At 43.9% G+C, this 13,558-nt stretch overlaps 1 protein-coding gene across 1 annotated transcript in view; it reads left to right on the top strand.

Moving 5' to 3' along the window:
* Positions 1 to 5,250, top strand: part of Gcnt2 (glucosaminyl (N-acetyl) transferase 2 (I blood group)) — a 98,960-nt gene extending 93,710 nt beyond the window's left edge. Inside the window, exon 3 of the mRNA XM_041632719.1 lies at positions 4,976 to 5,250. Within this exon, the coding sequence (XP_041488653.1) occupies positions 4,976 to 4,980 (5 nt within the window). The 3' untranslated portion in view covers positions 4,981 to 5,250. The remainder of the gene's footprint in view (positions 1 to 4,975) is intronic.
* The last annotated feature ends 8,308 nt before the right edge of the window (positions 5,251 to 13,558 follow it).

The raw sequence follows: 13,558 nt of genomic DNA, 5'->3' as shown, positions 1-13,558 counted from the left end.
CGCCTCCACTGTGTTTCCATTGCTTGTCAGCTCCCCGCGGAGCATCACAGGATCTCAGGAAGGTGGCGCGGTGTGTGTGTGTGTGTGTGTGTGTGTGTGTGTGTGTATACAGTTAGCAGTGCCCCCTAAGTGAAGATATGTAGTTTTTGTTGTTGTTGGACTATTTTTCGACTGTCTTATTATTAATTATGAAAGCCTAACCTTAGCGTAGGCTTTTTCCTAATTCATACCTTAATTAACCCATATTTTTTTAATTTACATTTTGCCGTGTGGCTTAGTTACCTCTTCTTAGTACAGCACATCCGACTTGCTCCCAGTCCGCTGCCGAAATTCTGTCTAGACTCCCTGGGAGTCCCGCCTATACCTCCTGCTTAGCTAGCTATTGGCCATTCAGCCTTTTACTACACCAATCACAGCCATACATCTTCCCACAGAGTACAAATATCCCACAACAGAGCCACTCCCCCCCCCCCCCCAAAAAAATGGAAGATGGGTTGCTCACTAGTCTGGTCTGATCCCTTGTTGTACAGCAATTTCCTCCACGCTGAAACATCCTTGTGGGGAGGAGAGATGCTCAGAGGACTCAGGCGGTTATAGAAAACCAGCATGCTCGGGTGTGGAAAGTTACAAGACTCGGGTCTCTCCCCGGCATTCACATGGACAGTAAGCAGTGGCGGTGGGAAAGGACCCTCTTCTGTGGGGTTGCCTGCAGCTTGAACAGGCAGCTCCAGGGACGCAGCCTTTTGTCGTCTTCACGGTTCTTCAATGTTGCAACTGCCTTTAGGTGCGCGCCCACCCCCACCATGCTCCTGGAAATAACCAGAACACACTAATTGGTTCACAGAGCTATTAAGTGTGGAATGGCTTCTTTGGTGCGTCATCAATGCTGTGTCTGGGGCGAATACATGGTAGTTCCTTTCTCCCCGGAAACTCATGCGGTAGTCAGACTACACAATGACAACCCAATGGGATGCTGTTACCATACAGCACAAATCTAAAGTGGATCTCCCATAACTGACATGGAACGTAGCAGCGAGAAGGAGAGAGATTAGAAATGGTTACCACGCGCACAGAAATGAAGCACACAAAACTACGAAGTCCTTACTTTTATAACCCACCAGAAGGCTGTAGGATATATCTGTGAAGTTCTGCTTCAGCCTGGCCTCAGCGGGCTGAGTTTATTTCCCTTATGGGGTGACTGAAATCATCTTTTCTGAATTGTATGACCCTCAATAGTTTTGTTTCCTTTGGGCCGCCGTAGTCTTCAATTAACCTTTGTGATTGGGCTTGGATATACCGAGAGATACTGAGTTCCAGTGTTTGATTTGCACCTACTTTTCATTGGGTGTGTAATCTCCTTCTTGAAGAATTTGATCAAGTATTTTCACCAGTAGTTTTGGTTAAGTGGGATTATCAACTTGGAATAGCCTAGCAAACCTCATCTTTTGGAAGCTAGGGGTCTATTGTGTGTCTGATGACCACACTGAAAAACCATCCTGCCTCCATTTTAGACTTAAAAGACATCTTATAGTAAACACAAGCTAGTTTCATTCCTGTTTATGATTAAACTTGTGTTTCTTAAGGATTGGGCTATGCCCCACCTGTTCCCTTAACTACAAATAGTTCTACACTGCCTATTCCAGGAATGACAATCATGTTTTTGTTTCAAAATGTTATTTATAACCATCTTACAACCCTACCTTTGTTTCAAAAGATTTTATGACTACCTATGACTACATCATTCTGACTACCTATTGTTAGGCCCACCTTGCAATTCATGTCTTTGTTTCAAGAGGTTGTGAGGACAAACTTGTTTGTCCTGCTCCTACAGCCCCACCTATTTTGTCTGCCACCCCCTGACACACATTTGGAAACCCCCTGCCCTGTGCTATGAAAGTGAGTCTTCCTCACATCCAGTGCTGACCTCTCAACCCACGCCTCGGGGGGGGGGGCAGCCTGTGTACACAAATAAAAAAGCCTGCTTTAATTAATTGCTTGCTTTAATTAATTTGGTCATGATGATTGACATTGGCGGTCTTTCTCCTCCCATCTTTGAAGTTAACACACACCTCGCTGCTGAATTCCAAGGTCTACTGATCAGCTAAGTTCCAGCATGAAAACAGTGAAAGTGAATTAATAAACACAACTATGGAGCCATTCCCATTAAAGGTTCTGATTCCCTGATCTATGTGTTATGGGTCCAGAGAACGTAGTAGACAGAGTGTAGTCCACATTCCAAGTAACAGTAAAGAGACATTCTCCTACAGTCAGTATTTTGGGCAATATGTGGGGTAGTCAAGACGATTAACTCAAATGTCAACTTAATGAGATCCACAGTTACCTGGGAGATGGGCCTCTGGGCATAGCCTGGGGGATTATCTTGATTAGACTGAGTTAGGAAGACCCCACTACCCCCTCTATGTACTGTATCCCAGACTACATAGAAAAGAGAAGTGAGCTGGGCATAAGCATTCATTGGTCTCTACTTTCCGAATGCAGCTGCAGTGTGACCAGCTGCCTCGGGCTCCCGTTGCCATGACTTTCCTGTCATGGTTGACTATGCCCTTGTTGTGTGACACTATTCCTGAGGAGACGTGAACAAAAGTCTTCTCAGACAGGAAGTGACGCCAGATAGGAAGCTGACCACAGGCCAAAATGATTACACAGCTGAAGTCCAGTTTGGTGAACCACTGAGTTCCTCCAGGAGTATGTGCGACAGCTTACTCAGAGGAGCCGGGATGACTCAAAGGCAGCTGCATCACTGAAAGTCTACCCGATGGTGGCTGGTGATTCACAAAAGCGGGACTTCTCAAGAGCCCCCTGCATCTTGTAGGCATCTTGACAAAAGGGAAAGTCTCTTAGTTGTCCTTACTAGTGTCTACCATGAGGAGAGTACGGTTGTGCTAACTTGCATGCAGGGACTTCCTGAGACTTGTGAACTTTTTACTTCCTGAGTCTTAATGAGCTTTCCTCAGGGAAGAGCTATTTCAATTGGGAGGAAACTGCTATACAAGGACCCCTGACCTGTGAGCCCAATCAAACCCTTTCTTAAGTTGCTGTCAGCAGGGGATTTTATCACAACAGCAGGAAAAGGGCAGGACTCTACTTTGGGGAATGCATAGGAGCACCTAAATCAGCTCATTATGTAGGCACACTAGAAAATTGATAGCAACAACATCTTGTTACCAGGTGAGCACTAGACAGCTTCAGCTGGTCACTCTAACAACACCAGCCGAGCACACACACACCAAGGAACTCTCCCTTGGAGCAGCTTCTCAAGCCTGCAATTCCATCATTAGCCATGCCTTCTCTCCTCCTGTCAATGATACATCTTTGTTCAGATGTCTCCTACATTTAATGTTGTAATGCAAAGCTTCCCAACATCCTTTCAAATAGAATTCAGTGAACTCTCACAACCCTATCAACCAACTTCACAACTGTCTGTATGATACTATACTTATCCCCTTCCACCTAGAAACAAAACTGGAATACTTCAAAGCATATCTAGGGCTTTATGTAATTTTACCTCAAAGTACTTCATTGCACATCTTACAGGCAGAAAAGACTAGGACATTTCTCACCACACATAATGCCATCATCACCTGGATAAGATCAAGCCCTTTAATTAATTGAATTCCCACCTCAACATTCTCTAAATGTTAAAAAAAAAAAATTAAAGAGTTTGGGCTGGAGAGATGGCTCAGCAATTAAGAGTACTGGCTGCTCTTACAGAGGACTCAGGTTCAATTCCCAGCAGTCACACAGCAGCTCACGGCTGTCTGTAACTCCAGTTGCAGGGGATCTTGCACTTCACACAGACCTTCATGCAGGCAAAACACCAATCAATGCACATAAAAATAAAAATAAATGTCATTGAAAAATGTATAGCGTTAACTCAAGGAAATTGTAATGGTCTGTCCTGTCCTTTTAAGAGACAAGACCTGCCCACTCACTCCTTCCACGGAGGCAAGCTCATCTTCCTTCCTCTTCCACCCTGTAATATTTCTCTCTCTCTCCTCTCTCTCTCTCTCTCTCTCTCTCTCCCATCTCTCTTCAGAAGGGGTAGCTGTGGCCTCTCTTCCTCTCCCCACCTTCTTCTCTCTCTCTTTTTCTGTCTCTGTCTCTCTCTGTCTGTCTCCCCTCCTCCTTCCCTTTTACTGAATAAACTATACCCACTTTCTCTGCATGGCGTCTACCCATCTCTCACCCGTCGTGGCTCCTCAAGGCTCGCTGCTGCCCCTTGGGGAACTGTGCTGGTTTGCCTAAACCATTACAGAAATGAGAACCTGAACTAGATTCCTCGCTGAATTTGTTCATAATCTCTTTGAAATTCATTTTCTTTAGCTCTTTCATTGCAGATTATCCCACACTCAAAAATTGGCTGATTGCATTCTTATTTTATTTATTTATTTTTTTTGTCTTGTTACTGTGTCACTTCCTGCAGACCAAGAATCAGACGGCAAGTCATGTTTGTATTAGGATTTGATTGGCAGGGAGGGCAGGGGACTCTCTGGGTCGAGCTGAGTGTTTTACCTGCGTCCTGATCCCGGGTATGTAGTTACTAGCTGTCTCATTTTAGTATGCTATAGTCGCTGAGTGATTTCCAACACGCGCTTCTTTCAGACACCCACGAGTGTACCCTGGGAGAAGCTCCCCACTCCTACACTGCTCCTTCTGCAGCCACCTGTCTTCCTTCCAGGCAGGACCTTCTCAGACAATACAGCCTACATATTTCTTTTGGGTTGGCTCCCACATTCTAGAATTCTCGTTTGTCTTTAATTCTTCTCCTTTCTTTAAGCAGAGAGACATTTGAATAGTCTTAAAATAAACAGAACTACTGAAGGACAGGTTCATTTCTTTGATTTTTCCCAGGCAGACTAGCCAACCCTTCTTCACCCTTTCTATTCACTTTTGTTATTCCTCTAAGATCGGGTTTCTCACGTTACAGTTAATGCGTGGTTCTCTTCATATCCAGGTTGACTACCTTCTGGAAGACACGAAGTTCTTATTCAGTTTCTTAATTTCCTAATGCAAGCCGGGCAGTGGTGGTACACACCTTAAATCCCAGCACTCAGGAGTCAGAGGCAGACAGACTTCTGTGAGTTTAAGGTCAGCATTGTCTACAATAGAGGCCAACCAGGACTGGCATACAGAGAAATCCTGTCTCAAAAAATAAGAAAGAAAGAAAAAAAGAAATGAAGTTTATTGTTGAATAACAATACCTCCTTACAGGTAACAATAAATATTTGAATAAAGTTAATAAAAGGTATTTTCCCATTATAACTTTTGTGTGCTTATGTTATACTTAAATGTTTAAGGCAGTAGTTTTATTTTAGTAATTTTATGTAGCTATAAGATATATTTAGAGTGGCTAGAGAGACGATGGTTCATCAGTTAGATCACTTGCTGCTCTCACAAAGGACCTGGGCTCAATTTCCATCATCCTTCTACAACTTGAGTTTCAGGATACAGGATGGGCTCTTTTGGCCTTTTTGGACACCAGGCATGACAATGGTACAGATACATACATACATAGAAAGTAAAAAAAAAAAAAAAAAAAAACCTCATACCCATAAATAAAAATGAATAATCTTGTTTAAAAAGAAAGAAAGAAAAATTGTAATCCACTATTTAAGACTAGAGTGATGATGCTTATGGGAATTTGGGGGTGAGGGGCATGTTTATAGTAGCCATTAACAACAAGACCCATGTGACTGTCATAAAATTTGTGTTGATGTCCAAAGATAAATTAGGGATACTGGGAAATCAGTTGTATATGTACAAAAGAGTTACCTGTGGTGCTCCAAATATCACTGTATATTAGGGTTCTCTAGAGGAAGAGAAATGATAGAATAAATATATATTCCAGAATACACACACACAGGATTTATTGGAGTGACTTACAGGCTGTGGTCTTGCTAGTCCAACAATGGCTTTCTCCTGACAAAAGGCCAAGAACCTGGTAGTTGTTCAGTCTGAGAGGCTGGTGTCTCAGCTTGTCTTCCGTGTGTTTTGGTATCGTGAAGGAGGTTCTAATGCCAGTGAATGGATGTCTCAGCAGCAGGATAGATGAAACTGCCTACAACAGCAAGGGCAAGCAGGCAAAAAGCAAAACTTCCATGTTTCCAAGTCTTTTATGTGGACTATCACCAGAACGTGTTACCAGATTCAATGTGGGTTTCTCACGTCAAATGATCCAATCAAGTAAATTCTCTCTCTCTCTCTCTCTCTCTCTCTCTCTCTCTCTCTCTCTCTGTCTTTTGAGACAGAGTTTCTCTGTAGCTTTGAAGCCTGTCCTGGAACTAGCTCTTGTAGACCAGGCTGGCCTCGAACTCACAGAGATCTACCTGCCTTTACCTTCCAAGTGCTGGGATTAAAGGCATGTGCCACCACTGCCTGACCTGACATTACGATTCTTAACAGTAATAAAATTACAGTGATGAAGTAGCCACGAAATAATTTTACAGCTAGGGATCATGGCAACATGAGAAACTGTGAATTAAAGGGCCACATTAGGAAGGTTGAGAAACAAGCACTAAGAACTATCGGTAGACGGTCTCGGTTTATCACAAGAGAGCCACGATCCAAGCCCTATTATGATTTTGTCTTTGTATTTTAACACAGATCTTAGTACATCTTAGCACAGTGATAAGACAAAGGAGCAAGCAACTTCAGATATCGACACAGAAGAACTCTGGAAAAGCAGGTGTTTCCAGAGATTCCTGTTGGCACCATCTCCAAGCTGCTAACAGCCCAGCCCAGCAGCCAGTAAACACAGAACCTACATCTAATCTCAGGCAGGCACTGAAGAGGGGAGAGGAAAGACACTTTGCTTTTCTGTTTGGTCATCATTAAACGAGCAAGGCAGGCACTCCTCCTCCTCCTTCTCCTTCTTTTCTTTTCTACTCCTCCTCCTTTTTCCCTTTCCCTCTCTTTCTTTCTTTCTTTCTTTCTTTCTTTCTTTCTTTCTTTCTTTTCAAGACAGGGTTTCTCTTTGTAACAGCCCTGGCTATCGTGAAACTCACTCTATAGACCAGGCTGCCCTGAAACTCGGAGATCCACCTGCCCTGTCTCTGCCTCTCCACTCTCACCCAAGTACTAGGATTAAAAATGTGCACCACCTCCCAGCTGAGACATGCATGGTTTTGTTTGTTTGTTTGTTTGTTTGTTTGCTTTGTTTTGTTTTTTCAGACAGGGTTTCTCTGTAACTTTGAAGCCTGACCTGGAACTCACTCTGTAGATCAAGCTGACCTGAAACTCACAGAGATCTACCTGTTTCTGCCTCCCAAGTGCTAGGGTTAAAGGTGAGTGCCACCAGGCAACACCCACTTCTTTAAATAGCCTCCCACTCCATTTTTAGGGGAAATGAATGGTTCAGTTTCCTTCTGATAATCTGTCACACAAACCTCTCTTGGAGCAACCTTTCCAAGGTTTCTCCCCTTTACCTCCTGGTTATATCAATCTGGACATTCTCAGAATGGAGTCAGGCATCCAGCATCTCCATTCCTGCCCTAAATACTGCTGTTTCAGGCTGGGCACCATCACTGCCTGCTGCCTCACTTGGCCTCACTACCATCCAAACTCTAACAAGGATACTTCGTGGCCTGAACATTTCCACCGCCTGCTGTGACTACTTCAGATTTATTTTCCACTCCCAAACTGCCAGCCTCCTCCATCAATCTCACTATGAAGATGATCTTTCTTCCAAAGTCAGAGTAGCAAAAAACAAGCAGATGGGGATATCTTTAGTTTCTTGCCTGCAGTTATCCGTAGATTTTTGTCCCATAAGCTTCCCAGTTAAAGACTTGTACCTTATGACATAGCTGGGCTGTCCCTGCTCTATTACTTCACAAAGGACTTGCTTTCCTGTCACAGAGGCAACTCCTCATGTCGAAATGCTGGCACATCTGGAGTCATGATGTTATGATTGACGAGGGACCCCACAAAGTTGCACATGCTAACTCTCACCACAATGCCAGCACTCAGGAGGCTGAGGTAAGAGGATTGCTAAAGGTTCAAGACCAGCCTGCGCTACCAAGTGGGACTTTATCTCAATACAACAGTGGGCTGAACACAGAGACTCTAGAAGGTTGTGATGAAGTTGGAAAGTTCTTACTGCTTAGTGACTTTAACAGTCATCCTAGCATCTCAGATTTGGGGGCTCAGAGCCTGTGCCCCAACCCAGGTTCAGTCACCCATCCTTGATGAGCCTATTAAAAGAGTTTAATACGTGTGAAAATTGGAAAAGGAAATTCATTCAATGCGACCACACTGGATGGACGAGTGAGCTGGTGAACCCTCCCAAGTCCTTCTTTGGGGCCCTGACTAGGAGTAAAGCTCAAATAGAGGGCCTAGGATATGCAGTTCCCAACAAGGAATGGCCCATGGCTGTCTGGGCTTCAGGCTCACCTTGTAAGGTGGTTTGCCGAGTTGTTAGAACCCTGTGAAATCTCTTTCTGGGAGACAAGTTCCCCTCTGACTGGGGCCCTCTCCCCCTCCAGGTGAGATTTGGAGCTGGGAAATTCTCATTTCTTTAGAGGCGAATGTTTCAATAGTTTGATAGACTTGGAGACACAGTTTCTCTTTAGAGTACCTTCCTTTTTTTCAGGTCTGTTACATCAGTCCAAAGCATTCCTCTTGTGTGTGTCAATGAGGCACAAACACCCCTTACCTTGTAGAGAACTACAGCAATACAAAGATGGACATATACAATAATCTGCTATTCGTTTGTGCATTTACTATGCCATCTTTAACTTTTATGTTGTTACTTTAAAGTGCAGATCTTCTAACTTAAAAAAAAAGGAAAAGGCCACATTATGTGGGCGGCAGCCTTGAACACCTCATGTTTACCATATCTTATTGGCATCAAGAACAGGGGTGGTGATTGACCTAGGCCATCCAGGTTACAAAAATCACTCTGTGGTGTTTGCACAAAGATGAACCTGCTTGGTGACACATTTTACGGCCCATCCCTGGATGGTAAGTGGCATGTGCCCATACTTTTATCTGTGCTCTAGATCTAATTCATTCACCCATCCAAGGTTGGGTTAGATAGAGTGGGTAGGGTGAGGCCAAAGATGAAACGGAAATAACCCCCAAAACCAGCAGAAGGGCAAATGGGAGGCTGAACAAGACAAAGCAAGAGGTGGGGGTGTTCTAAAACACCACTGGGTAAAGGATTCTATGTCCTACTACATACTGTGTTTATTTCGACTTTATTCACAATAGCAAGGAAATGCAACCAGATTAGATGTTCATCGAAGGATGAATGGCTAATGAAAATAAGTAATAGAATTTGTTTTGTCAAAAAGGGAAAAGAAATTTATAGAAAAACAAATGGACACTCTTATTTTAAGAGATACAGAAAGATAAATACCATATGATATCTCTCCTATGTGGATCCTAACATCTAAGTTATGTATATAAATTATATGTATGAGTATGAGCCTGGATAGATGTCTTATAACCAGAAAGGGACCACAGATGGGGTAAAAGAGGTTTCAAGTCAGGGTATGGGGTACAATAGAACAGCTGTAACATGAAAGCTGAAAAGGGGGGGAGGGGCTGGAGAGATGACTCAGTGGTTAATAGCACAGATTGCTCTTCCAGAGGACATGGGTTCAATTTCCAGCATCCACATGGAAGCTCACAACTGTCTGTATCTCAGGATCTGACCCTTTACACCGGTGCACATAAAATAATTTTTAAAAAAAAAAAAGAAAGAAAGCTGAAAAGGTACTGCTTATGATGAAAGGGTACAAGACAGGAGTAAGGGCATATTGGAGAAGAGGGTCCTAGTTTGCTTTCCGTTGCTGTGCTAAACACCATGGCCAAAGCAACTCTGGAGGTGGAAAGGGTTTCTTTCAGTCTACAGGGTACAGACAGTCTATCATCTAGGAGAGTTGGGGCAGGAGCTCACAGCAGGAACCTGGAGGCAGCTGCTGAAACAGAGACCCCAGAAGAATATTGGTTGCTGGTTTCATTTCATGGCTTGCCCAGCTTGTTTTCATAGATAACCCAGGATTGTGTGCTTAGAAGTGGTATCGCCCACAGTGAGCCAGGCCTCTCACATTGTCATCAATCAAGAAAGTACCCCCACAGACACGCCCACAGGCCGATTGGGTGGAGGCCATCCCTCTTCTCAGGTGACTCTGGTCTATGTCAAGTGGACAAGAACTTGTAGGTGTTCATTTCCCAGCTGCTCAGACCCGAATAACCACACAGAAACTATATTAATTCCAACACTGTTTGACTGATGACTCAGGCGTATTTCTAGCTAGCTCTTACATCTTAAATTAACCCATTTCTATTATTTTGTATTTTACCATGAGACTCATGGTTTGTTACCTCTTGCTTCTTGGACAGCTCCATGGCATCGGCCTTCTTCGACAGTGACATAGCATCTCTCTGACTCCTCCTACTCTCTCTATATATCTCTGTTTGGATTTCTCACCTGGTCGTACTCTGCTAAACCATTAGCCAAAAGAGCTTTATTCATTAGCTAATCAAAGCAACACATGTACAAAAGGACTTCCCACATCAAGAACTGACCAGGACAAGGGGGAAAAGGAGAATCAACAAAATCAAAGCATGAAAATGACATAATAGGGCCAGTGAGATGGCTCAGAGAGCAGGGGCTCTTGCTACCAAATATAATGTCCTTGATTTCGAACCCTGGAACTCATATAGAAACATGACACCCCTAAGCTGTCCTCTGACCTCCATGTGTACACTATAGCATACATACCTAAATTCCCCATACCCAATTAATAGCTTGAAAAATTGCAGATAATGCTGTAATGAAATGTATTTCTTTGTATTCTAAGAATAACAACAACAAAACACTAGTGAGCTGTAAGCTAGAGGCTCCCATTGCGATCCCAGCACTCAGTAGCTGGGGCTGGAATACCAGTATGTGTCCAGAGGTGGAGGCAGGAGAATCAGAAGTTCAAGGTAACCTTAGCTACATAGCAAGTTGAAGCCTGGGTTCCATGAGACCCGGCCCAGCACACACATGTGCTTGTGTGCACACACAGCCCACTCTGGAGTGCTTCCTCAACCATCCAAACCTATGAGGTAGATTGTGTGGTGCTTTGAATGAGAAAGGCCCCCATAGACTCATATATTTGAATGCTTGCTCCCTCTTTTGCTTGCTTGTTTCTTTCTTTCATAACCAAATCAGGGCTTCAAGCAGGCTAGGCAAGTGCTCTTCCACTGAACTACATGGTGAACCCAAATGGTTGCTCTCCTGAGGGATCTGGCCAAAGGTGTTACACTCAATGGTGGAAATGGGCTGATACAGGCCATAGTGAGCTTGTAGGCTGGGGAGAGAACACTGCCAGTCCCAAGGCCAGAGTGTCTGCCTGATATAAGTGACTTCCTCACAGCTGCAACCCATACACAACAATTCCCTACATTTAAAAACAACTGTAATCATTTATGGCATAAGTGTGTTTGGGCACGTGCACGCCATGGTTTGGAGGTCAGAGGATGGTGTGTGAGAGTCGTCTCTCTTTTTCCAGCACAGGCTCCAGGAATCAAACTCAGGTTGTCATGTGGGCTCCAGGGATGAGACTCAGGTGGTCAGGCTTGACACCAAGTGCTATTACCCCCTGAGCCATCTCCTCAATGCAGTAAACCCCAAATTTAAAACTGCTCACCTTTAATTCCCCTTCCAACATGTGTGTCTGCCCTTGGAAGAACTGGGAACAGTGGGCATGCCTTTAGGCCCAGCAGAGGCAATGGATCTTTGTGAGTTCAAGGACAGCCTGGCCTATAGGGCTATGCACGGTGAGGAATTTGTCTCAACACCTCCTCTTGGATGTCCCATTGGGATCTTAAAGTCAAACATATTCCAAGGTAACCCAGACCCCTCTCTCACCCCACAAGCCAGGTCTCACTAAATGTGCCTCCTGCTTCCCTCCTGGCACCCCTCTTCTCGCCACTGTGCAACCATCGTTCGGCCTCCTGGAAGCATATTCCAAATGGGCTCCTAAGACTTCCTTTTGTCCCATTATCGAGTTTGACATCAGTGTGATGCTAGAAAACCACAGATCTGCTATTCTCAGGCCTCAAGAACCTTTGTCTTTTTATGTAAAAGTCATGAACTCAGATGAAAGTGTGCAACCTTGACAGAATCTTCAGCCCCTCCCGCCCCGTCTCTGACTTCCTCTCTCCTTTCTCCATATTGGTGTATGTGTGTGTACGTATATATGTATAAATGTGTAAACATGGCATACACATTCCATGTATATCTGCATGTTTGTGTGTATGTATATATATACATATATATCTTTGTGTATGTATTTCATAATCAAAAACATGAAAATTTACTCATTAGGATGTGGGCCTCATGCTCCACACAGGAAGGGGAAGGCATTACAGGTTCCCTAAGTATCACACAGTCTGGGAAAAAATTAAGAAAAGAGTGGGGAGGGTGAGGAAAAAAATCACATGCTATTGGGAACCATCTCATGTTATGAGAAACCTACCAAGTAGCATCTCCAAAAGAAAAGCCTTTGTTTCTACAGTAGCTTTAGGTTGTGGTTTTTGGAACGTCAATTTTCCATCGACAACATCTTAGTATCAGGAAGCTTTGTTTGAGCAATCCCATGTCCATATCTACACACTTCAGGAAGACTTCTCTAAGGTGAAAGAAAGGACAAATATCAAAAGTCCACAGCCCTCCCCTGTGACGTCAGCAAGATCAGGCTGTCTGAAACGCCTATCAGGATCCCATGGATTTTGTTCTGTTCTGAAGCAGCGAAGGAATGAGAGGGCTCATGAGGCAATTTTCACGAAAGTCAGTTACAACCACTCACCCAAGCTCTACTAGGAACACATTATTTTTTAAAATAATTTATCTATTTGTATTTTATGTACATCGGTGTCTTGACCATATTTATGTCTGTGTGAGGGTGTCAGATCCCCTGGAACAGGAGTCACAGACAATTGTGAGCTGCCATGTGAGTGGGTGCCGGGAACTGCAGCCAGTGCTCTTAACTGCTGAGCCATCTCCTCAGCTCCTGAACATGTTCTTCTAAAAAGTGAGATTTCTGAAGGCAATGGTAAGGCTGTCCATCATCAGTCTTCGAGTCAGCATAGACACGGTACTGTAGCTAGACTAACAGGGAAATTAAATCATTGTAAGACTTAGAAAAGAAGAGCTAGAGAGACGGCCGTGGCTAAGAGCACTTGCTATGCCATCCTGAAGATGGGTTCAGATAGGTGGCACCCACATAGCCAGCTGGGCATCCTGTGCATGGCTGTAACCCCAGCTCCAAGAAGGGTGAAGGCAGGAGAATCTCTCAGGCTCATTGCTTTTCAGCTTAGCAGATCCCCAAGTTCAAGGAGAGATTCTGCATCAAAGGAGCCAGTGGAAAGTGGTAGAGAAAGGTGCCTGGTGCTTTCTTCCAGTCTTTGTGCATAGGCTCAGATGTTCATGTGTGTGCACACACACAAACACATACATATGTACATAATTATAAAAGTATCTTTTTTAAAAAATTAGAAAAAGGAACTTTTCTCTCATATGTGTTTTTCTCAGTGAGGGTGCTAT

The sequence above is a fragment of the Microtus oregoni genome, unplaced genomic scaffold, assembly GCF_018167655.1.
Source record: "Microtus oregoni isolate MIOR12 unplaced genomic scaffold, Mior012 000042F_ref0000377, whole genome shotgun sequence".
Taxonomy (NCBI): Eukaryota; Metazoa; Chordata; class Mammalia; order Rodentia; family Cricetidae; genus Microtus; species Microtus oregoni.
This window is presented reverse-complemented; position numbering and strand designations above follow the sequence as displayed.